Raw genomic sequence first — 27,375 nt, 5'->3', positions numbered from 1 at the left:
TTCCATCTCTCCGACCTTCTTCCCCTGACTGTTCCAAGGGGGCGGTTCCAAGAAAGCTTTGTTCGCCCAACTGAGTGTCTCCACCACCTTTCCTCGGCCATGTCCCTGTGTGGCATAGGTGCAGGCAGTAATAAAATTAGTTTATTTTGATTTATTTTTGGTGTTTATAAAATACAGATAAAGTTCTGTATTTCGTCAGTTTTCCAACTGTAACACTTAACACTTCATCCCGTCTGTAAACATTAAATGTTCATGACTTCCTATCACTGTACGACGCTAGTAAATGACAAAAACTACATCTGTATACGACAAAAAAGAATGATGCAAACTTTAAACGGCACAAAAAAGAACGACATAGTCTGTAAACTACAAAAAAGAATGACACCATCTTTAAATGACAAAAAAGAATGACATCATCTGTAAACGGCAAAAAAAGAATGATGCCATCTGTAAACGACAAAAAAGAACGACATTCTCTGTAAGCGACAAAAAAGAACGACACCATCTGTAAACAACATAAACCCACCCAGACATTTTTCAAATCATACCTATAAACCAAGAAAGACCGCAGCCCCATGTACCTCTTCGAAACACCCATGAGCTTCATATAATAATATTACATGCTAGCAAGAGTACCCGGGAAAAGTTAAAGTTAATCTATCAATTTATATTATTTCATGGACTTTAAAAAGGTTGATTGTGTTGCCCTCAGAGCCAAAGCTCTGAGCTACTTATACCGCCCACCGTGAAATGGGGGTGCAACATCGGGCCACGGAGGATGGATTTGTATAAAAAGAGGGCAAACTACAGTACAGGTATATCTATTCTAAATTGTTACTTCATGAAGATCTGTATTAAATCCACTTAATGTTGATTCATGATTTTAGAGATTCATGGTTCATATTGATTTTAGAGATTACGAGAAGGGACAATACATTGACTGACTGACTATATTGCATCAAGAAAGGTGAAATGGAAAAACAAAATAGCCATTCAGCAGTTTTTCAAACACAGTGAGGGAAGCAGCCTCTGTGATCGAGAGACAGACAAACGCATGGACCGACACCACTGTTCGCAATATGTACGATATTGTTATGAATTTTGGGGTAGGGGAATATCCAGATCTCGGTAGATCTGTGTAGGTATCATGCTTCGTCCGTCGTGGGTAGCTAGAACCACCTCAATGTAAATAGATAGTGGACCTGTAGCCCATATGTCAGATTAAATGTGTCTTTGTCCCTGCCACGAGGGGGCGGGGCATGTTAAGTAGTTGTAGGGAATATGCTAACTCCATTGTGTGTCGTTCCCTCTGAACATCCCAGTGTCCCTTATGGCAATACATCCCATAGACATTAGCTAGGCCCATTAGCGCACCACACATTAAGTAATTTCCCCGCCGCCACATTGACTTTGGAAGAGCAGATGGAAGCGGCCATGTACAACGCTGGCATGCGCATCAAACATCGAACAGGCAGGCTGAGCGACGCGCCCAGAAAGGCTTGTGATTGACAGGAGGGGGGAAGGGCGAGCAACACCAAGAGCACAGATTGGAGGGTAAAGAAGGACTTGTGATTGTCCACTGACCAATGGCATGGGAGTAGGGCGCCAAGCACTCGGCCAATGAGAGGCGACCGAGGTGATTCAGAAGATTCGGGAAGGTTAGAAGCGATGCGCTGGTTGGAGGAGAGAGCGCTGACGTCAGACCACGGGCGGTAAAATGACTGGCAAGCCGACATTTTGTCTCTTCTCGTTTCTGGATCAATCCTGTCCGAACCTCTGTCTCGACCTTTCTTCTTGCCTTGTTTGTCTGCCCTTGCCTCGCCCTGCTCGTTTGGTCCTTTCATCTGCGACTCTCTCGCCACGAGCGTTGGGTGCATCAGAGGGCCATGCCGAATCCGAGGAGGACATTGCACGGCTGCGGAGGCGGGTTGCTTGCTCGCTTCGCGCGGGGACGCGAGGCTTGCCACGCACCGGCAGACATGGGCCCGGCAGCGCGCGAGTGAGAGGTGTCATCGAGGCCTGGGCGCGCCGACGTCCCGAGGATTGGAGCCGTGCCGGACTGCACGCTTGGGAGCCTGACCGACCTGACTATTGATTGAGATAAGCCTAAACACGACCGCAAACACGACGATTTATTTTATTCATTCTCCCATTTGTTGTGTAGTTCGAAGTCTGTACAAGAGCGTTCACTAGGGGGTTTAGTTATTACCGGCACGTTCTTTTCTTGTCCCGATATTTATTAAATAAACCCTTGTATTATTTTCCCAACCAACTTTAATCCCGTTTTCGTTTGTGAGTTCTTTTCCAAGGGTGAAGACATCGTCGGACCATCAGGTAAGCTGCGGCATTTCCCCCTGAACCCACTCTCGTGTATGATCTGCCATAGAATTGGATAATGCCTCGTTGAGCTCGATTCATCCGTGGTGACGCTCGGTGTTAACTGAGCCAACCACACGACAATATGTACGTATCCCTCATCCAAATATCTTACCTAATCCATACCTCATGGTGTATTGGTACATTGTGAGTTCAGGTCAAATCTATAAACCCGAGAAGTTAACCACCAGATCCCTCGTCCAATAACTAATTGTTCCTGTCTATTGTGAGTTTGACAAGAGGTGATGTACCTGGTGCTTACAGGGCCTTCAGAATGTATCCACACACCTTGACTTTTTTCACTTTCGTTGTGTTTCAGCCTGAATTTAAAGTGTATTAAATTAAGATTTTTTTGTCACTGATCTACACATAATACCCCATAATGTCAAAGTATCATTTATTTTCAGAAAGTTTTACAAAACAATTATAAATGAAATACAGAAATATCTAATTTACATATGTATTCAACCCCCTGAGTCAATACTTCGTTGAAGCGACTGTGGAAGTCTGTATCAGATTTGCACATCTGGATTTGGGGAGTTGCAGATTTGCTCAAGCTCTGTGAAGTTGGATAGGGAGCGTCGGTGAACAGCAATCTTCAAGCGTTTCCACAGATTCTCAATAGGATTCAAGTCTGGGCTTTGACTGAGCCACTCAAGGACTTTCACGTTCTTGTTCTGAAGCCATTCCATTGTTGCGTTGGCTGTATTCTTGGGGCCATTGTCCTGTTGGAACATAAATCTTCGCCGTAGTCTAAGGTCTTTTGCAGTCTGAAGCAGATTCTCCTCAAGGATTTGCCTGTATTTGGCTCCATTCATTGTTCCTTCCATCCTTACAAATCTCCCAGTCCCTGCCGCTGAAAAGCATCCCCATAGCATGATGCTGCCACCACCCTGCTTCACGGTAGGGGTGGTATTAGATGGTGATGACCTGTGCTCTGTTTCCACCAGACATAGAGCTTTGCATTCAGGCCAAAGAGTTTAATTTTCGTCTCATAAGACCACAGAATATTTTGCCTCATGCTCAGAGTATTTAACGTGCCTTTTTGCAAAGTCCAAATGTGCTGTCATGTGCCTTTTTTCTCCGGAGTTGCTTCCATCTGGCCACTCCAATCAAGTCTTGATTTGTGAAGTGCTGCAGAGATTGTTGTTCTTCCGGCAGGTTCTCCCATCTCAGCCAAGGAACTCTGTCGTTCTGTCAGAGAGGTCATTGGGTTCTCGGTCACCTGCCTGACCAAAGTTATTCTTGCCCGGTTGCTCAGTTTGGTCGGATGGCCAGCTCTAGGAAGAGTCTGGGTAGATCCATATTATTGCCATTTCCTAATGATGGAGCTTACTGCTCTTGGGAACTTTCAACCCTCTAGAAATTGTTTTGTACCCTTCCCCAGATCTATTTCTCCTCGATTCTATCTCGTGGGTTCTACGGACAATCCCTTGGACTTCATGGTGGAGTTTCTGCTCTGACATGCACCGTCAACTGTGGGACCTTAAATATAGAAAGGTGTGTTTCTTTGTAAATCATGTCTAATCAATTGAATTGGCCACAGGTGGACTCCAATCAAATTGGAGAAACATCTCAAGGATGATCAAAGGAAATTTGATGCACCTGAGATCAATTTGGAGTGTCACAGCAAAGCGGTTGAATACTTTTGTGGTCTGTCCTACCGATACACCATTGTCTGGCCCTTGTGGTCAGTTCACCTTTCCTTTGGCAGCAAGTACCCATGTATGGCTGCCTCTTCACTCTATGCACACCTACTCGAAGGGAATGGCTCGCACAAGGACAATAGTACACTGGAGGCAAAGTCCAACTTCGTGTGTGATAAATGTCTCCTTTATGACATTATTTTGTTTATTTGTCTTGCACAGCATGTTGGAGCTTCTGTCCTTCACAATATGTAGTGGGTTGTGGGAAGCGCTGCTGTAATGCATAATGTAAATGTAAATGCATACCGAGGTAAATGCATACCGAGGATGCTTTGATTCTAGCTGTCAATGAAAAAAAAAAAAAATACCCCGAAGAGGTGTTTGTGATGAGCACGCTATTTGTGGTGTGTCGTCACAGTTAACATTGTGTTATTGTGACGTCACATAAGTGCAGAGGCTCCGCTCCGAATATCCAATGCCAGTCATTGCCAAGAGAAGCGAACAACTCTGTGATTAACAGGGAATAACAAGGAACTTTGACACAGGAGGAGGCCATTTCGCCTAACATGCCTGTGCTTCACCAACACCAAGTTAAACAAACCCATATAAGGGCAAAGATTCCATTTCAATGGGGGCAGAGGGAAGATGTCATAGTACAAACAAAATAATATTTGAACTAAAAGTATTTCTTATTTTTATTACGAGAAATAAATAAATGCTTTTATTTCCTTTTGTGGTTGTTTGGAGGGGGAGGGGGGCGACTATGAAGGCAGACCCTGCTACTAACATCACAATCACTACACGTGGAGACAATGACCATCCAAACACAAGCTACCTCCAAATCTTGCCAATATCCCTACACCCCTCTATCTCCAAAGCTTCCAGATACTTATCTAATTCCAATTTGAACCTATCACCTCTTGCTGCTGCCACTACCTTTCCAGGGAGACAATTCCATTCATTAATTCCTTGTTGCTACCATCTTAACTCTCTTGTTCACACAGGATATGGCCTCTGGTTGTATCACTCTGTATTCTTGCTGAAAAAGGTATTCACTTCTTTTATCATTATCTTAAACTTCTCCACCATATTCCCTCGTAACAGCCTCCTTTCTAATGTACGAAGGCCTGTCTCCTTCGGCTGCTCCTCATAGCTGAGTCTAGCTAGGCCCGGAATCAATCCTGTAGCCCTGCGCTGAACCCTCTCTATGGCAGCAGCTACGTCCTTCCCGAGTTGTGGTGAACAAACGTGCACGCAATATTCTCGATGAGGTCTAACTACATTCCTACGCAGCGTTAACACTACTTCTTTTGATTTAGAATTTATCCCTCCACTAATACAACCTAAAAGCCTGTTTATTTTGCCTATAGCTACCTGGCACTGTGCTGTCTGCTTATCCGTTGTATCTATAGTATTAGCACCCCCAAATCCTTCTCCTGTGTCACGTGGTCCAAGGCTGACCCCTTGCATCATGCTTCAGTTCTAGTTGCTGCAAATGCATTCTTGTTCGGGGAAACTTGTCTGCATTTTTGAAATGATGTTGCTTTCATATGATACCAGGTGGAGTTATTCGTATATTCTGATCCTTGTCATGTATTCGATGTCGATCGGTCAGCTGAGCCAGAACTAGATGGTATTTCCATTTCACCGTCCAATTCCCATCATCCCTTCTTCCGAACCACTCACCCTACCCATCCTCCCCCGCACACACCACCTGTTGGCACACTTTGGTCCCTGCTTTCTCCATTCCTGTATAAAAGCCGCTACTCGCATTACATTTCCCTCCCCGGCGCCAATCTCTGCAGACTTTCGTCGCACTCACCAAGCTCTCGTTTAATCTACACCGATCTAGTTACTACATCTCCCCACCGTTCCTGCTCTACCATACCTCTCCCACACCCCCCCCCCCTCCTTCCCACGCCTCCTCCCCCCAAGCCCTCTCCCTCCCACACATCTCCCTGCTCTCAAATGTTGTGTACGTGTGCTTCCCCTTCTCTTCCCATCTTGTCTTCCGCTCCCTCTTTTCATATATTTTGTTTGTCTGGTTGATTTGTTTGTGAAGTAAATGTCAGCTCTTTCACGAGCCTCGATTCAGTATACAAAAAAAAAAAAAACACCCATGCATGGTGTGTTTTATTAATAATCTTCAGCTATTTTATTGCACAAATGAGTCAAAATATGGCGAAACAAACTTTTAAGCTTACGTTATTCTCACACTTGAGGTTCCTTGTCTACAGTTGGTTCTATAATCGTCGAGAAGAATTCAACCACAGTTCCCGTGCATTTTGGGGAGGGGAGGAATGGGTGAGTGAAACAGGTATATCACTTGCTACATCCCAGAACTTGAGTTTGAATCCCCAGATTAAGTCATTTCGGGTGTCTGTCCTCACTTCCTGCTCACTCCCTTCCCCCAGCCCACCCCAACTCTCCACTCCCTGCCTTTCCTCTCTCCCTTCCTTATTTTGCCTCTTGGGCCGTGATCTTGGTTCAGGTCTCGCCTGCAGCTGGACGGGACACCTTTTTCCTGGGCCAGCCGCGTGGCCAGCCAGGAAGTGAGGCCATCCGGCCTGGCCTGCTAAGCTGGGAAGCTTTTGGTGAAATATTTGCAGCTGTTCCTGTTTTGGTCGTTCTTGTTCCAAGTTTTTTGGTGCACGACCATGTCCCACAAAATGGTTCATTTTTTCCAAGTTCCAGCCCAGTACCCTCACTGCAGGGAGCAGCGTAGCGAGAAATGCTCTTACTTAGCAACCGCGAATGTTTAGCTCTGTTTCCTTTGTAACCCCCAATCATTTTGAGAGGATGGCGTTAAAAAACGCTTTCCTTGAAAGGATGCAATTTTACTCGTCAATGAACACACATCAGTTACAATGAAAAACAATCTGCAAAAACAAATTGTTAGTCAAAACGAGAACGGCACTCAGTAGAGTGCATACCTCCGCCTGGTGAACAGTTAACGTTTTGTATCCCACTGATAGGCCGGATCTGGATTCGGACCTGAACCAAAATCGAATCCATTCTTCCTTCTCACACACACACAACCTGTCCGACAACTTTCATCCAAATTCATCCATAACTTTTTGAGATATCCTGATATATGTCGGTTTTAGCCCGATCTCGAAATGGTGAAGAATCGCTTTAAAGAAATTAAATAATTCTCATATCCGAATCCACATTCATATCTTCACCAAAATCGAATTGAATCGTCCTTGTCAGACACCCAACCGGTCCACCAAGTTTCGGCCAAATCCGTCCCCAACTTTATGCTATGTATCGTTTTTGGCCCGATCTCCCAATGGTGAAGAATCACGTTATAAATTCTAGTAGCCGGATCCGAATCTTCACCAAAATCGAATCATTTCGTCCTCGTCACACATGCTATGTATGCTGCCTCTCTGCCAAATTTCGTCCAAATCCGTCCACAACTTTTTGAGATATATATCTTGTTCAGAAATGGACAGACAAATGGACAGACAAATGAAAAATCACTCACTGAGCGACGCTTGGCAAAACAGAACAAAGTAGAATTGTTCAGGCTGGAGTTCCCCAAGGCAGTGTTCTGGGCCCTGTGCTTTTTCTGGTCTTCATCAATGATCTCTCTGACTCTCTTGAAAATCCTCTCTATCTCTTTGCTGATGACTCTACTCTCTGTCGCTCCATTCCTCATCCCTCAGATCGGCAGTCTGCAGCCTCCTCACTCTCTGCAGACCTGGACAAAATCACAGACTGGGCAAACAAATGGAACATGTCTTTCAATCCTGACAAATCTCTCACTCTTACGATGTCTCTCCGAAAAGACCGACTGGAAAACCCTCCCTTCCACTTTCTGAATAATCCTCTCCAAGAAGTTCTGTCACTCAAGCTTTTGGGTCTCACTATCTGCCATGATCTTTCCTGGGAAAACCACATTTCAAATCTGGCCTCCAAAGCCAGTCACCGACTGGGCATCCTCCGTCGTGCGAAGTCCTTCCTTGGCACACCTGAGCTCCTCACCACATACAAGGCTTTCATCCGCAGCTCAATGGAATACTGTTCTCCCCTATGGGCTGGTGCTCCTGCCTCACACCTGGCTCGGCTTCACGCTGTTGAATCCAAAGCTTTCAAAATCATTGGAATCTCCCGCGATGAAGCTATCTCTGAGGGCCTTTTACTCACTCACCGCAGGCAGGTTGGTGGTCTTTCCGTCTTCTACCGACTCCTCTCTGGCCGTGCCCCCTCCCCCAGCTCTCTCTGGGCTCTGTCCCCCAAATATTCCTTCAGGTCGCACAAGATCTGCCTGCAACCCTTCTTATGGTTAAACTGCCAAAATCAAGACTCTCTGCTCACCTTCACTCCTTCATTCCTCTTTTCTCCCGCCTCTGGAATAAACTCCCTCACTCCCTTCAATCCCACTCCACCCTCCAGGTCTTTAAAACAGCTGTTCACCACCATCTCTTTTCTTCCCCCATCCAAAACCTTGATCTTTTCTACCCCCGCTAATTTCACCCCAAATCCGCTTTTTTGAAATACCAACTTCTGTCCTGGAAGTCCTTGGTGTCCTTGTGTTTATACTTCTCCCTCCCCCCCCCCCCCCTTCCCACACCTCCTCCCCCCAAGCCCTCTCCCTCCCACACTTCTCCCTGCTCTCAAATGTTGTGTTTGTGTGTTTCCCCTTCTCTCCCCATCTTGTCTTCCACTCCCTCTTTTTATATATTTTGTTTGTCTGGTTGATTTGTTTGTGAAATAAATGTTAGCTCTTTCACGAGCCTCGAGTCTGTATCACAAAAAAAAAAAAATATTTGCACTCTTTGACCATCCTTTTGACCTCAAAAATAATTGGTGGTTGAATTCAGTAAGCTGATATGGAAATCCTTTTCAAATTTCAAGTCAATCGGATGAAAATTGAAGATTTGATGATTTTGAAAAAAGTGGTTGACCTTAGGCCTATGTTGACCTTTTGGTTTGTTGATCTCAAAAATAGTTGGTGGTTGAATTCAGTTCGCAGATATGTAAATCATATTCAAATTTCAATTCAATCGGATGAAAATTGAGGATTTTAGAATTTGGAAAAAAGTGGTTGACCTTTGGCCTATGTTGACATTTTGGCATCAAAAATATATAGGATTTTGTCGGACCACGAACTCTACCATTTGGTGAAGTTTCGTGAAGATCTGTTTAAAATTGTGACCTGTAGGCAAGTATAAGTGAGTGGACAGACGAACACACAAACACACACACACAAACAAACAAACAAACAAACACACACAGACAAACCGGAGTGATCAACATACATACCTGTTAAAAAAAAAATTGCCAAGTAACAAACAGACAGACAGCGGTGAAAACATAACCTCCATCCACCTTTGGTGGCGGAGGTAATTATAATCCAAAACTGTGTAATGCCAATTTTTGGACGAGGTACTTCATTTACGGGACTAAGAAAGGTGAAGCACGTACTCTTTATGGAACGTCGGTGCTGCCGAAGCCGTTTGTTGGCAAGGATTATCCTGGGTGGTTTGCCATTGCCTTCCCAGCATTGTTTGGCCCTGCTCTTATCCTTTTAAAAGCTGAGTGCCAAGCAAGGAAGCAGCACGTACGCATTTTTTAAGTCTTTGGTATGACTCGGATGAGGTTTTAACCGCAGACCTCCCATATTTAGAGGAGATGCTCCAAACCTGATATTCTACTTAGAGTCTTCGAGTAAAATCAAACCAGTACGTTTGCGTTTCATTCCTTCAGGTGTGTAGAAAGTCCTCAAGTCGTTCATTTGTCGGCTTCCCCTGTCTTCCCCTGCAATGCGAATACAGTCCCTGGACCGCGATGATTCTTCCTCCGGGCCGCAGGGGGCTCGGTGTTCTGTGCTGGTTCTCCCAGTTCAGACGAGAGTCCCATTTAGGGCTCTTTTTCCCCAGCCAGGAATGTGAGCTGGGCCCTATTTGTGTGTTTTTGTAAACTTTGTGTAAATACACAATATGGACTTTGTGTAATTTGACAAAAATCTCTCTCTATCTCTCTCTCCATCCCTCTGTCCTCCCCCCCCCCCCCCCCCCCCCTAAATCTCTCTCATTCTGTCTTTTTCTCCATGTCTCTGTCTCTGTATCTCCATCTCTCTCATCTCTTGTGTGTGTGTATATATATCATTGTGTGTCGTCCCCCAAAAAGAAGACACTGATGCCATAGAAGATGACAGTTATGTAGAAGATGGGATTGAGGCCATGGTGTCGACGATGGAGATGAGGTTCTGGCGCTGAATGCGATCATTAATAATGTGGAATATGATGTGATGGTGTAAAAAATGGGAAAGGTGTGCAGGAAGGAGTCGATGTGATGGTGTGACACAAAGAAGATAGTATGAAGTTGATCATGCACAATTATCACCTAAATGGTTTCATTAGGATTAAGATGGAGATGAGTTTGATGTGACAAATTAAAAAACAAATAGAAGAATCAACTCAAAGTCTTCTTAAAAGAAGAATCCACCTCCACGTATGTGACCAATTAGAGGAATTTAAACTGCATGGCTCTTCCTGGTCCTGAAGACATCTCTGTTTGTGATTTTCAGATTGTTGGTGCTCATGGAGTAATGATATAATTCATTTTGAGGGCCTTTGCTCTGTATATCTGCCTCCATGTTCCATCCCATCACCGAAGCAGCTTGAGCGGTGCTCGGCGCCCGGGCCCAGACAGCCGTGGATTTCTTTGTTTATTCTGGCCGAGGGAGCGCGGATGCGCCAATAGCACTTGCAGCTGTTCGTGGATTTTCTGGTGCCGTTGCAGTCACTTGGGTCTGAGATCATTTCCAGTCACTTGGGTTTGATTAAAGGAGTTTTGTGCAGACCACATGCTCGAGTCTGTGACCCGTGAGCGTTTTGTGGAGACCTTTTACTGGAGTCTGCGGTGATCATGTGTTATGTGAATAAGGATGATAGAGTCTGCGATCTTCTTGCATTACGTGGCGACCAGATGCTGGATATCTGCATCCTTTGTGCGTTTTGTGGAGACCACATGGTGAAGTCTGCGATCCTCATGAAACCAGATTATGAAGTATGCGATCCTCGTCCATTATGTGGAGACTGGATATTTGAGTCTGTGATTCTCGTACATTATGTGGAGACCAGATGTTCGAGTCTGCGATTTTCATACATTACGTGGAGACCAGATGTTCGAGACTGCGATCTTCATACATTATGTGGAGACCAGATGTTAGAGTCTGCGATCTTCATACATTACGTGGAGACCAGATGTTCGAGTGTGCGATCTTCATACATTATATGAAGACCAGATGTTCAAGTGTGCGATCTTCATACATTATATGGAGACCAGATGTTAGAGTCTGCGATCTTCATACATTACGTGGAGACCAGATGTTAGAGTCTGCGATCTTCATACATTATGTGGAGACCAGATGTTAGAGTCTGCAATCTTCATACATTACGTGGAGACCAGATGTTAGAGTCTGCAATCTTCATACATTATGTGGAGACCAGATGTTAGAGTCTGCAATCTTCATACATTACGTGGAGACCAGATGTTCGAGTGTGCGATCTTCATACATTATATGGAGACCAGATGTTAGAGTCTGCGATCTTCATACATTATGTGGAGACCAGATGTTAGTCTGCAATCTTCATACATTATGTGGAGACCAGAGGTTCGAATCTATAGAACCCTCCTGCATTATGTGGAGAACAGATGCTCGAGTCTATAGAACCCTTTTGTATGAGTATATACAGTATATATATATATATATATATATATATATATATATATATATATATATATATATATATATATATATATATATATATATATATATATCTATATTTATATTTATATATATATATATATATATATATATATTGTTGCGGACGCGGTTAAAGATGTTATTTTACCGAGCGGTTGGTATTACCGCGACCGAACAGTTATTCCCCGATTAGAACCCGATTCCACCCAAACGTTGGCCGGATCGCACCGCGGCTGCTCAATGAGGGAAAAGACTAAAACGACGAATGCAAAGAGGAAGACGAAGGCAAAGAAAGGTTTGGAAATACAGTGGAACCTTGACTTACGAGTTTAATTCGTTCTGTGACCGAGCTCGTAACTCAATTTGCTCGTTTCTCAAATCAAATTTCCCCATTAAAATGCATTGAAATGCTATTAATCCGTTCCAGCCCCCAAAAAACCACACCAATTTTTTTTTAAATATGCAGTATATATAAAAATATCTCGCGCTTTATATTTCACCTGTATGCAGCATACAAGTTGGCAGGATGGCCTGGACTGGAGGTGCGCACACTTGACTCTAAACTGTCCAGCCTGGGTTTGAATCCCGACCCAGCTATAACCTGTCATGTCGGTGTTTCACAGGCAGGGTGATTCATCAATGTGTGTACCGCTAAACTGGGCGCCCCGTTTGCGTCCCATTAGTTGTTGGATGTTAAGGATCTCACCGTGTCTTCCACAAAGAGAAGGCGAGCTATCGCCGGCACTCTGAACAAGTTGTGGCCTGGCATGCTCTTCTTCTCTGCCGTTATATACGTCCTCCTCGGCATCTTTTTCCAGAAGAGCCCTGTCTCGTCACAGTTGAAGATTTGCTGGGGGATGTATCGTTCGGCTTCTATCAGTTCGGCAAAAGTTATAATAAAATCTTCAGCTGCCTTCACATCCGCCTCACCAAGTCGACAACACGAACACCTCGCTCATGTTTTTCGACGATTGCGTGTTTTATATCCAAGCACATCATCCTCTTCTTCATCTCAGTACTGCCCTTGGCACTTAATTACTTAGGACCCATGGTTAAAACTAAGAAATTTTCCAAAATAACCAACATGCGAAAACAAAACAGCAGCGATATACGGCAGATATGCTTGCACGGCAAGATAACCACGTGACCGGAACCCACCTGGTGGCGGCTGGCGTAAGCTCCAAAATAACCAAAATGCGAAAACAAAACAGCAGCGATATACGGCAGATATGCTTGCACGGCAAGATAACCACGTGACCGGAACCCACCTGGTGGCGGCTGGCGTAAGCTCCAAAATAACCAAAATGCGAAAACAAAACAGCAGCGATATACGGCAGATATGCTTGCACGGCAAGATAACCACGTGACCGGAACCCACCTGGTGGCGGCTGGCGTAAGCTCCAAAATAACCAACATGCGAAAACAAAACAGCAGCGATATACGGCAGATATGCTTGCACGGCAAGATAACCACGTGACCGGAACCCACCTGGTGGCGGGTGGCGTAAGCTCGTAACTCAAATCTCAGCTCGCATCTCAAAGCAATAAACCGCCCGAGCGACGGCTCGTATCTCGGAAAACTCGTAAGTTGGTGCACTCGTAAGTCAAGGTTCCACTGTACTACTAAATTTATTTACTATTTACACACATAAGCAAAAAGAAAGCAGTCACGTTTATTTACAGCACATAAGACGCAGGTGACACAGTGAAAATACTAGCTTACCTACAGTCTTAATTAACCCAGGACAGAACAAACAAAAGACAGACTCACGCGGGGAATGATGACAGGAATCGCAGGAGGTGGATGGCTGGAGGTGAAAGCTTGGTGGAGCCAACGCGGAGCTTGGTGGAGCCTTGGTAGAGGTGAACGCTTGGTGGAGCCAACGCGGAGCTTGGTGGAGCCTTGGTGGAGGTGAACGCTTGGTGGAGCCAACGCGGAGCTTGGTGGAGCCTTGGTGGAGGTGAACGCTTGGTGGAGCCTTGGTGGAGGTGAACGCTTGGTGGAGCCAACGCGGCTGGTGGGGGGTTGGTGTGACGGGTTCTCTCTCCTTCCCTCACAAGCTTCAGGACTCTTTCTCTCTCTTTTAGTCCCACCCAGTCCAACAACTTCCTCTCTTGCTTAGTCCAACTCAAGGCCTTTCTGTCTTCTGATCTCCTCCCTCCTCGACTCTCTCCGGGGGCCTCTGCCTCGGGTTATATACGCCCCACCCTTGACCCTTTGCGAACCTCCCCAAAACGTTCTCTCTCCGCCCTCTAAAGCCAACCCCTCGTTCTGGGTTGGTCGGCAAGGGCTGGTTCACTCCTCCCCTCTATGACGAGGTGGGGACCCGCCTTTCTTCCCAAACCCTGCCTCGTGGTCAATGGCGGATGAAGGGAAAACCGCCCAAAATGCAGTTGGCAATTGACGAAAAGGGGGAATGGAGGTTTTGGGAATGGGAATGAAGGGAATCTATCTCTTTCACTTGGTGCAATGGAGTACTTCTATTAATGGGAGACACAGCCTTACCCTAAAACACAGAATAAGATATAACTATCGAACAGGGGTATTCTATGATTGGCTGACGTGTATGCTTGTGGACTAATTATGGGACGCCCTTTTGACCTTTACACAGCTCCGGAGGCAGGAGGCGCAGACTCGAGCAATATTCATCACCAATTTACCACAATACAACACAATCAAAAAAACCAGTCCTCATATCCGCAACAATATATATATATATATATATATATATATATATATATATATATATATATATATATATATATATATACATACACATACATACACACACACACAGTGCCTTCCAAAATTATTCACACTGCTTGACTTTTTTCGCATTTTGTTGTGTTGTGGCTTGAATTTAAAATTTATTAAATACTAGCTGAATAGTATTGCACCAGACTGCCCGGGTTCTTTTTGAATGAATTTAATCTTCTATACATAGGTCTGACGCAAGCCCAGTATCAGTTAGTGCTCAACGATTCCTTGTTCTTTCTTCTGTCGGGCCCCGCGAGAGAGAATTTTGAAAGCATGTGTTGCAATCAGTCAGATATTCATATTAAGTGGATAAGTTGTACTTCAAGATAATTTTTTTAAGAAGAAGAAGATTTATTGCGAAATGGTCTCAGCCCGGCCGAGGCGGCCTCGACCGGCCTCGCCACCTAGCCTATAACCTTCCCGGGGCCCATCCCGACATTTTTTGTTTCAGAGGTTTCCTCCTATCTTTCACCGTTCAGGAGATTAGCACGTGCAGACAAACAAACAAATAAACAAACAAACAAACAAAATTTTCTTTTATATGCACTACTCACTAAGTTAGGGATATTGTGGGAGTGAGTTTATTTTTTTTTTATAGGGGTTAGGGTATTGAAATAAAGAATGCTGTGTTTTTTCACACATTAATAACCATAGAATTAGGACCAACAACTTTTTTCAACATAATTAATACACAAAATCAACCACACCGAAGAACCTGGCAATATCCCTAACTTATTGTGAGTCGTGTATATAGAAGAAGAAGATATATTTTTTGTCACAGATCTATACATAATATCCCATAATGTCAGTATAATTTTTTGATTTTTTTTTTTAAAGAAATTTCTACAAAATTACAAATGAAATTCAGAAATATCTAATTTACGTAACTATTCAATACCCGGAGTCAATACTTTGCAGAAGCGCACTTAGCAGCAATTACAGCTTCGAGCCTTCTTGAGTGTGTCTGTATCAACTTTGCCCACTTGGATTTGTAGAGTTTCTCCCATTCATCCTTGCAGATTTGCTCAAGCTCTGTCAAGTTGGATTGGGAGTGTCGGTGATCAGCAATCTTCAAGTCTTTCCACAGATTCTCAATGGGATTCAGATCTGGGCTTTGGCTGGGCCACTCAAGGACTTTCATGTTCTTTTCTGAAGCCATTCCATTGTTGCTTTGGCTGTATACTTGGGGTCATTGTTCTGTTGGAACGTAAATCTTCGCCACAATCTAAGGTCTTTTGCAGTCTGAAGCCGGTTCTCCTCAAGGGTTTGCCTGTATTTGGCTCCATTCATTGCTCCCTCTATCCTGACAACTCTCCCAGTCCTTGCCACTGAAAAGCATCCCCATAGCATGATGCTTGACATGGCCACCACCATGCTTCATTGTAGGGATGGTGTGAGATGGGTGATGAGCTCTGCTCGGAAGACAGTATATGCATATTATAAAACAGGAGTGTCTGTCTGTCTGTCCATCTCCAAACTACTCCCTCAGTTTTGGGGCTAGCCCCGCCAAACCCCCTGTGGAACGTTTTGGGGTCCCAGCGGATGTTGTAAGGTAGGTAGGAGGTTTCAAAAATTCCTCAATAAAATTATGATTTTGAAATTAACTCGATACGAACCTGTACCGAATCCAGAAGTGGACAGATGACAATAATGAGCTGGTTTGATAATATCCCAATACAACCGTCATTTAAAACAGTACTTTGTTAAAGTATCAATTTATGATTGGAATGACGTTTAGAATTGAGTGAATACAATTACGATTTTTAATTTGAAATTGTATTCACCCAACCTTACGGAACTACTCCACCTCCGGATTTAAATATTTGTTTATGTCACGAATGTTGGTAAAAGTTTATTTTTTATATTAATGCTATTTAATTTGTGATTGGAGTTATGCTTTTTGGAATGAAAAAAGAGATATTGAGTTCAAGTGAATGACGAAATGCCGCGACGGATTCTTCTTTCTAAGCGTGACATTCGCGGAGATAGTCATATGCAGATTCACCATTGAATGGGTATAGAACCATTCAAACGGGTATGTTTTTCATGGCAGTCCTTCACAAACCTGCTGTCCATGCTTGATGTTCGACTCCAGGTGGCACAGGAATGTGGAATTTGTTGGTGCCATGGTTTCCCATTTGTCTTTTTTTTTTTAACCTGTCTTTCACGAACCTGCTGTCCATGTCTGACGTGCGACTGAAGGTGCTACAGGAATGTGGAATTTACTGGTTTTATGCTTTAGCATTCACCGTTTACTGGTTTTTACTGGAATTTACTGGTTTACTAGAATTTACTGGTTTTATGCTTTAGCATTCACCGTTTCTGCATTGTCTGTTTTCTTATGGCCTCCCACCCACCAAATTATTTTGCCTCATGCTCTGAGTCTTCACATGCCTTTTTGCAAACAGGCGTGCTGTCATGTGCTTTTTCCCAGGAGTGGCTTCCGTCTGGCCATTGTCCCATTAAGCCTAGAAACTGTTGTCCTTCCGGCAGGTTCTCCCATCTCAGCCAAGGAACTTTGTAGTTCTGTCAGAGTGGTCATTGGTTCTTGGTCACCACCCTGACCAAGGTGCTTCTTCCCCGGTTACTCAGTTTTGTCGGATGGCCAGCTCTAGTAAGAGTCTGGGTAGTTCCATATTCTTTCCATTTCCTAAACGTGGGGCTCACTGTGGTCTTGGGAACTTTCAACACTAGAAATTGTTTTATCCCCTTCCCCAGATCTTTGCCTCCTCACAATTCTATCTCGTGGGTTATACGGACATTTCCTTGGACTACCTGGTCGAGCTTCGTGCTGACATGCACTGTCAACTGTGGACCCCTATATAGAAAGTTGTGTTTCTTTCTAAATCATGTCCAATCAATTGATTTGGATACAGGTGGACTCCCCTCAAGTTGTCGACATCTCAAGGATGATCAAAGGAAATTGGATGCACCTGAGCTCAATTTGGAGTGTCATAGAAAAGGGGTTGAATACTTATTGACTGGAGACATTTCAGCTTTTAATTTTTTTTTTTTTGACAATTTCTAAAAAAAAAAACAAGACTAAAAGTCTAACAACGGCGTAGCCGGGCTTGTAAAATATTATAAACCACAAACACACATAATTAGCTTTTTAAACAGTCGCTAATGCTGTTTATAACATTAAACAAAAATTTGGAGGAATCCAGACATCCATGAGGTAAGATTACTTTCAGAACTGAGCGAAGATCTACTGTAATCTATATACCCCACAAGGGTTGGAGGTGTATTCATTTACCAAGCAGCTAGCTAGCGCTTGCCAAGCCAGCCGTTCCTTAACGGTTTTGAATGGAGTGCTTACTCAAATGCCTTAACCACTTGGTGATCTCTCCACAAGAAACTTGGTAAATGAACACACACCCAATGTTCTTGAGACCCGATCATAGAGAGACTGTAATCTATATACCCCAAAGAGGAATGACCTTTCCTGCCGCTCTTGTAGTGAGCGGGTGTTTACGCCATAACGACATAATATACGTAATGACGTAGCATGACGGCCGGACACAAAACTTCCGCTACTTTAATATATAGAAGATATACATTTAATATAACCTCCAGTCAAGTTTCAGTCACTACAAAGGGATTAGTGTTACGATTAGATTTACTATAATAATAACGTTATGTTATTATTATGAAAATTATACTATTTTTAAAAAACAGGTGAATTCCTTACTTCCGCGGTTACACCGCTTCAATCCATCAACTTTCGATTCACGACATTGGGATTAAAGTGTTATGGTTATATTTACTATAACATTATTATTATTACGAAAACGATACTACTGAAACGATACCACTGTATTAAGAAACCTGGGTTTAATTTGTCTGAAGCGGACGTTGAGTCATAACGCCTTAGGCCTATATGTACCTATTGGTGGAAGAGACGTAACACCGATGCTTTCGATATTTTATGGTCATCTTAACAATCGGTTTGTTTGTGTTTCACACTGAATGAAAAGCATAGAGGTAGAACATGGCGATTGTGATATATGACAGGTTCGACAATAAGGTCGGCCTGAACGGCATATAAAACAAAATGGTGGTGCGTGGAGTCAGCCGCAGCACCGCCGTAATGACATCAGACGTAATCAAATCACCCTGTCATGTGACCAGATTCTCAGCTCTGATTGGTATACGTTTGAGGGGACATACATACTGTCGTGCGAACCCTTCAGTTAATATCAGGGCTCGCGGATTACCAGAACGGATTTACTTGAGGCGACGATCAATACGGATTTTACTATCAAACGCGGGAAGAGAAGAAGGGAAGAGGAAGAAGCGGGAGCGCGTAACTGTGGAAGGCGAACGAACTCAAACGGCACAAGATTTGCAGGGAATGGAAAATAATACAAGGGTTTATTGCAATCAGAATCGGGACAGGGAAAAGCACGAGCCGGTAATAAATATCCTAATCGTGATGTCCCCACACACAGATTTTGGATACGAGACGAGGGAATATGAATTAAGGAAAAGAAAACGTTCGTTATATTGTGAAATGTGGTACGTCCTTATCTGTCCGTCGTCTGGTATTGTCTGCCGTCCAACACGGCTCCGTTCGGCCCCGATACACCCACGAGGTCCCTCGCTCCAGCACCGAGCACCGCTTCAAGCACCACGCAGATGGCGAGCCAACGTCCACCAGGGACCTCCCAAGACCAAGCAGGGAAGCGCAGAGAGCACAAGACAGCCAGGGAAGGACGTGCGCAAGAGAGTTAGAGCTGCCAGAGGAAGCTGTGCAAGCAAGAAAAAGACGTGTTGCGCAAGACCGCACTGCTGAAATGCAAGACCCGCAAGAGGGAAAATATCGTTCGGCGCGCCCCTATATAACCTTGCGGCGGTGACGTCAGCCTTGGCGTGCCACCCAATCAGTGCCCTCCACCGAATCACAGGCCTGTAGCGTGGTCATAGCGCGTGCTACTCGAGGCCTGCCGGAGGTGTAGCTGGCGGCGGCCATCATCGGCGGTGTCCTGGCCTGGTTTCCTTGCCTGTTCCTTCTGAAGTCACTGTCAGGGAAGGGAATTATTTAATGTTGCGCTAAGGGCCTGTCTAAGTGTCTATGTTGGTGTGCATTGCCATAAAGGACAAAGGTTTGACGACCAGGTTTGACGCACAGGGGTTTATCTTTAATCCCCAACTACCTAGCACACGAACATCCTGGTATGTTCACAGGTATACATCTTAACCCGACAAACCGGACGACACAGAACTTATTACAAGGTAGATTCCCTATCGCGACAGTCGAAGCATGTTACCTATTCAGATCTACCTGACTCTAGATATTGCTTTACCCGACCGACATAACGCACTGAATGAAAAGCGTAAAGGTAGAACAAGGCGATTGTGATATATGACAGGTTCGACAATAAGTTCGGCCTGAACGGCATATAAAACAAAATGGTGGTGCGTGGAGTCAGCCGCAGCACCGCCGTAATGACATCAGACGTAATCACATCACCCTGTCATGTGACCAGATTCTCAGCTCTGATTGGTATACGTTTGAGGGGACATACATACATACATACGTACATATATACAGATGGACAAACACTGTTCTGGCTCTGCCCGAAGAGCTACGTCGTAAAAAGTTCCACTTTGACATTATGGGGTATTATGTGCAGATCAGTGACGCAACATCTCAATTTAATCCTATTTAAATTCAGGCTTTAATACAGCATGTGAAAAAGTCAAGGGGTGTGAATACTTTTTGAAGTATTTACTGTATGTATTTACAGTATATAATTACAGTACAGTATGTATTTACAGCCACACACAAACACACACACACACACACACACACACACACACACACACACACACACACACACACACGACATTTGCACAAATGAGGCTTCGACAACCCACGTTCTGTGAATAGCTTCGACATTGGACTGTCTGACATTGACAGACACTCACGCAAAGGCACGGCAGGAATAATAATTTGCCAAACGTCAAAAGGTCAACCTCTCTCGATGGTTACATTGAGGTCCATTAGTGACCTCATGGCATGGGGTTCTCTCATGGGGGAAACCATCACGACACTATACGTGGCAGCTCTCAAATTTTTCGCTGTAGTTTAAAATCTGTACCGATGTTTGTTTGATGTTCTGTCGATACATGTCACTTTTAGTCAACATGCTAACTGATCTTTTACACACACAGACACACATACACAGACACACACACACACACACACACACACACACACACACACACACACACACACACACACACACACCTTGAACCCTTAAAGTAGGCCATCTTATGGGGATGGATGATGTCTTTCCACCCCAAGTGGCAGACTGAGCTAGTTGGCAGGCTTGTCCCATCTCCGACGAGTTATCAGGTTTTTATGTCTTGCAATATGTTGTCTTCTTTTGGGGGGTCTCTAACATGTATCGCATGTAACATTGACAAGAATACTTGTTGTCAGTTCTTGTCTGCCAACAGCACAACTGTCAGCATTGCGGTTCACTCTGTGCATCTCCACTCTCTTATTGGTACAGACATCCAAGCTTTATTTGCATTCGTTCTCCAAGAATCTCTTTCCTGAGCAATATGTAACCAGCTGTCTTCATCACTATTAAACGGATTCAGATGTTGTCTCACTTTGTCTCTCCATCTCAGCTTGGTTCCATGTGCCGGGCGGTGATTGATGTGGCAACCATCCAAATAGGGGTTTCTTAGGGATGTGGTTGTCTTCCTTCCGGGATCGATGACCAAGCCAGCAAAGTCTTTTGGCTGCATTAATATTTTCTCTTAACTCCTCCATCCCAAACTGTCTCCCTACTTGTACAATACTGATATGCCGTGACCATTGTTGACGCTTACCCATACCTCATATGCCTCAGAAGCACCTTTTGTGGAAGGCCTCGATCTTTTGTAGAAGGCCTCGATCTTTTGTGGAAGGCCTCGATCTTTTGTGGAAGGCCTCGATCTTTTGTGGAAGGCCTCGATCTTTTGTGGAAGGCCTCGATCTTTTGTGGAAGGCCTCGATCTTTTGTGGAAGGCCTCGATCTTTTGTGGAAGGCCTCGATCTTTTGTGGAAGGCCTCGATCTTTTGTGGAAGGCCTCGATCTTCCTGGAGACATCTCCTGTTGGTCCATGCCTCAACCCCACACTACAGCACAGTAAACTATTCTTTCCATCTTCAGGGAAAGATCATTGTCCCAGCATACAGGTCTGCGTCGGACCGATCCAAAGGTTAATCGAGGCACGGGCAATCCTAACTTCTACCTCCTCTGTGATGCTACCATGTGATGACATGATTACCAGGACGGATCTGAAATCGGTCACTACCTTCATGATGTCCCCTCTGATGTAAACTGTGACCTTAGTCCGCTCCCCTAGCGGTGCCTTTTTAGCATGCTCCATACTAACCTCCACTGTGACATTCACCCACTGATTTAGGGAGTAGCACGACATTTGTGCAGCACGTCCACCTCCAAAGGGTTGGCATCGTTTGCTCCATCTCTCAAGCACCAGAATTAAATAAAGGTTGAAAAGTGTTGGGACGATAAGTACATCCCTGGTGCAAACCACTCGTGACTTCAAATCCTTGTGATGCATTTTCATCAACTGTGACTTCTGCCTTCGTTCCATCACGTTGGGATTGAACAGCTTTTACCAATACAGGAAGTGCTATTCAGCATCAATCAAACACCCTGATGGGGAATAGAGTTGTCTGCTTTTCTGAGATCCACAAAAAGCATATGGACCTTGGTGTTGTTCCCTTGCCTTCACTACAAATTGACACACACAGACACACTCTACACCCACTCTACACTACACACACTATACCAATGAAAATTTAAACACAGACACCCTCTACACACCCTTTACACGCACTCCACACTACACATACTACACCTAAGAAAATGTAAACATACACATACATGAAAGTGTAGAGAGACACACACACACCTTCATGAAAGTGTAGACACACACACACATGAAAGTATAGACACACACACACATGAAAGTATAGACACACACACACATGAAAGTATAGACACACACACACATGAAAGTATGGACACACACACACACATCTACATTAACATGTAAGACACACACAACATACATGAAATTGTAGAGACACACACAACATATATGAAAGTGCAGACACACACACACATACATGAAAGAAAGTGTAGACACACACACACACACACACACATCTACATTAACGTGTAAGACACACACAACATATATGAAATTGTAGACACACACAACATACATGAAAGTGCAGACACACACACACATACATGAAAGTGTAGACACACACACACACATATATGAAAGTGCAGCCACACACACACACACACACACACACACACACACACACACACACACACACACACACACACACACGAAAGTGTAGACACACACACACACACATCTACATTAACGTGTAAGACACACAACATACATGAAATTGTAGAGACACACACAACATACATGAAAGTGCAGACACACACACACACACATATATGAATGTGCAGACACACACACACACACACACACACACACACGCACCTACACACCTACACACACACACACACACACGCACCTACACACCTACACACACACACACACACACACGAAAGTGTAGACACACACACACGAAAGTGTAGACACACATACACACCTCACGTTTCCTATGAATAAATCCTTTGTTGGTGCTGAGACCGCCCCAGGGTTGGCTTTGGGCAAATCCCCGGTATGCGGCTCCTGTGGGGTGCAGGTGGAACCTGTTCGTTGTGCCGTGAAATGCATTCTGTGCCACACAGACAGGTGACTCGGCTGGAGCCTTGGGCGTGGACACGATACTACACGTTTACCATATCCATGGCCCAATCAAAAGGTATCCGGTTTAATAACCGACTCACCTTGGTGGTTTAAAAAACCCTGAGCCAGAACATGGGGGTGTCCAGACCATGTACCAAGAGGTACATTGATGAATGGGTGGGCCTACCTTCATTTGCAACCATTGTGACTACATCATAACTGTGTGTGTGTGTGTGTGTGTGTGTGTGTGTGTCTGTTGTATTCACAGGGATCTGAGCATGAACAATTTCACATCTCTACCTCCTGCTGCTTTCAGCCACCTGCAGGCTTTAAGAGAGCTGTACGTATCATTCTTTTTCTACTCATTCACTCCATCGTGCTCTCAATTCACTCCAGCTATTCATTTCCCTGTTTTTGTTCACTCGATCACTATTTCCCATTTGCAGTCTGACAAAATGGTGCACAGGTAATGCACTTACATTTCATTAGTAGGAACAGGTGCAAGCAACTTCAACATAACCCACATTCAAGGTTTAAAAGATCCATTTGTGGTGAACTTTAAAAGGTTGTGGTTACATTATGCAGCTTTGACAAACTATGATAAGGATAGCTTACAGGTATGAGTACGTCTGAGCAATCTTTACTATCGTCCTGGTATTTCGCTGGCAGGGTGAGGCATCAATGTATACTCTGTCCCTCGGATGGTTGTGTTAATATGGGAGTGCTGATTGGGTCCAAGATAAACACGTAAGTATTTAACCCCTTCTCTTCTCAAAATAACTTTTGCAGAACACGAAACATGTAAGTGTGATCAATGCTATCAAAAGCCTTTTCAATGTCTAGGAAAATCAACCCATGCCCCTCTTCCTCCTTAAGGCCACAGTCAATCAAGTCTCTAATTAAACAGACATTATCAGAGATTGATCTTCCCGGAATGCTGTAACTCTGATCAGGATGAACAACAGTACCAATGACGACCTTTAGCCGATTGGCCAGCAATTTGGAAAAAAGTTTGTAGTCAGAACACAGTAATGAGATGAGGCGCCAGTTCTCTATCCGACGGATATCACCACCTTTTGGGAGAAGGCATACCACTGCTGTTCTACAGCTGAGGGGTCGTATGCCAGAGCATAGGCTTTCTTGTAGCACCAGCAGTACTTCTGGACCTAAAATGTCCCAAAAAGATGTGAAAAATTCCACTGGAATGCCGTCGATCCCAGGGGCTTTTCCGTGTTCAAAGCTATGCAGAGCTGTGCTGAGCTCCTCCAAAGTAAACGGCTCTTCAAGACCTTAACACTGGTCACAACTCATCATTGATCATTAATCAATGATCTCTCTGACTCTCTTGAAAATCCTCTCTATCTCTTTGCTGATGACTCCACTCTCTGCCGCTCCATTCCTCATCCCTCAGATCGGCAGTCTGCAGCCTCCTCACTCTCTGCAGACCTGGACAAAATCACAGACTGGGCAAACAAGTGGAACATGTCTTTCAATCCTGACAAATCTCACACTCTTACGATGTCTCTCTGAAATGACCGACTGGACAACCCTCCCATCCACTTTCTGAATAATCCTCTCCAAGAAGTTCTGTCACTCAAGCTTTTGGGTCTCACTATCTGTCATGATCTTTCCTGGGAAAACCACATTTCAAATCTGGCCTCCAAAGCCAGTCACCGACTGGGCATCCTCCGTCGTGCGAAGTCCTTCCTTGGCACACCTGAGCTCCTCACCACATACAAGGCTTTCATCCACAGCTCAATGGAATACTGCTCTCCCCTCTGGGCTGGTGCTCCTGCCTCACACCGAGCTCGTCTTCACGCTGCAGAAACCAAAGCGTTCAGAATCATTGGAATCTCCCACGATGAAGCTAACTCCAAGGGTCTTTCCGTCTTCTACCGACTGCTCTCTGGCCTTGCCCCCCCCCCCCCCAGCTCTCTCTGGGCTCTGTCCCCCAAATATTCCTACAGGTCGCACAAGATCTGCCGGCAAACCCTCTTATGGTCAAACTGCCAAAATCAAGACTCTCTGCTCACCTTCACTCCTTCACTCCCCTTTTCTCCCGCCTCTGGAACAAACTCCCTCACTCTCTTTAATCCCACTCCACCCTCCAGGTCTTTAAAACAGCTGTTCACCACCATCTCTTATCTTCCCCCTTCCAAAACCTTGATCTTTTCTACCCCCGCTAATTTCACCCCAAATCAGCTTTTTTGAAATGCCAACTTCTGTCCTGGAAGTCCTTGGTGTCCTTGAGTTTTATACTTCTTCCACCCCCCCCCCCTTCCCACGCCTCCTCCCCCCAAGCCCTCTCCCTCCCACACATCTCCCTGCTCTCAAATGTTGTGTTTGTGTGCTTCCCCTTCTCTCCCCATCTTGTCTTCTGCTCCCTCTTTATATATATTTTGTTTGTCTGTTTGATTTGTTTGTGAAATAAATGTTAGCTCTTTCACGAGCCTCGATTCTGCATACAAAAAAAAACAAAAAAAAAACAACGAAGGCAGGTAATTCGTCATATCATCAACCATACCTTTGCACACAGCTTTCTCCACAAATAAACCAGGAAAATACCTTTTCACAAGCATCTTAACATCACTTTCATTTTGTGTAATATTCCCCTTAGCGTCTAACAAGGAAAACATTTGCCTTTGGGACTTCTTAACCCGTTCTAACTGGAAAAAACTTTTGTTTGGGGTGTCGGAGAACTTCACATTTTGAATTCTGAGTCTAACTGACATCCCCATTATTTTTCATGAATCGGTTCTCTTAAATAATCTTTTTCTCCAATAATAACTGAAGTTTCCTGCCATTTTGAGACTTAGCCAAGTCTTCCTCTAAGTGTAAAATTTCAGTTTCTAAGAGAGAGACGGCAATCTTACTGTTGCTTGTGGAAAAGGACTTAAAATATTGACAAAAGATGCGAATTTGGGCTTTCACGTTATCCCACCATAACTGAACAGAAGAGTAACAAGGTTTTCTTTGGATGAGTGTTTCCCAAAAAGTACGAAGAGCATCCTTAAAACAGCAATCCTCCAACAGGCTGGTATTGAAAGTCCAATACGCACTTTTACGAATTGACTGAGAAAAGGATAGACCAAGCACTACCAGGTGGTGATCAGAGAAAGTAGAAGGGAAATGATTACAAGACACGAGTACGTTTCTAAAAGTGGAATTAATATACCATCTATCAAGCCTTGCAAGTGTTATTAACCCACTAGCGCACCTGCACCAGGTGTATTGAGATGTTGTAGGGTGCTGTATGCGCCATGCGTCAAGTAGACCAAGTGATGAAAAACAATTCAATAAGTCTTTATGAGATTCTGGATGTGGTTCTGGTGTATTTCTATCTAAACTCGGTTCAAAGGTGCAATTGAAATCTCCTCCTATACAGATACAATGATCAAAGGCTGCTGTGTGAAGGTAATTGGCCAGACGTGTGAAAAAATCTTTACGAGCTAAGCTGCTACTAGGAGCATATACATTGAGTAGGGTGAGGTGAAAACCTTGATAGACCACCTCGAAGGATGCTAAGTGTCCTATAACTATTTCATTAAAATTAAAAGAGTCAGGAACAAACCCCGGACGAAGCAAGAAAGCAATTCCCGCAGAAACAGAGGACAAATTGCTAAAGAAGCACTGCCCAGTATTAAGGCGAAGTCAGGCTGCGAAGTCTCTGTTATGTGTGTTTCCTGCAATAAACATATATCGATATGTTTCTGAAACAATAAGTTTTTAACTTGGAGCTGACGTAAATGGTGAGCACCACCGCCATTCATGTTTAAGGTGCCAAGCAGCACTTCCTTCCTTTTCATGCCTTATCAAGGGGGTTTCGCTGCTGTTGAGACAGTTCCAACCTTGCTTTTGTCATGAATTCCCTCAGTCGATGAATTTGTGCTTTTGTTACTTCAAAATCTTTAGAATTTCTAACTATACACTTTGCAGTTTGCATGAAGGAAAGCAAGTCAGGAAAATGTTTTTGAATCGACATTTCGCTGCCTAAATGTCTCGTTTAGAAAGGTCACAATCACCTCGGGGGGTATTTGTAATTGCTCAGGTGACGACTGTGACGGCTCAGTC

The 27,375-nt window shown here is 44.2% G+C and overlaps 1 protein-coding gene across 1 annotated transcript in view; it reads left to right on the top strand.

Moving 5' to 3' along the window:
• Nucleotides 1-27,375, top strand: part of LOC137421215 (leucine-rich repeat-containing G-protein coupled receptor 5) — a 131,295-nt gene that overhangs the window by 23,935 nt on the left and 79,985 nt on the right. The window contains exon 2 of the mRNA XM_068107044.2: nt 23,573-23,644. Coding sequence (XP_067963145.2) covers nt 23,573-23,644 — 72 coding nt within the window. The remainder of the gene's footprint in view (nt 1-23,572; nt 23,645-27,375) is intronic.

This window comes from Myxine glutinosa, chromosome 1 (assembly GCF_964187855.1).
Source record: "Myxine glutinosa chromosome 1, kmMyxGlut1.1, whole genome shotgun sequence".
NCBI classification, from domain to species: domain Eukaryota; kingdom Metazoa; phylum Chordata; class Myxini; order Myxiniformes; family Myxinidae; genus Myxine; species Myxine glutinosa.
This window is presented reverse-complemented; position numbering and strand designations above follow the sequence as displayed.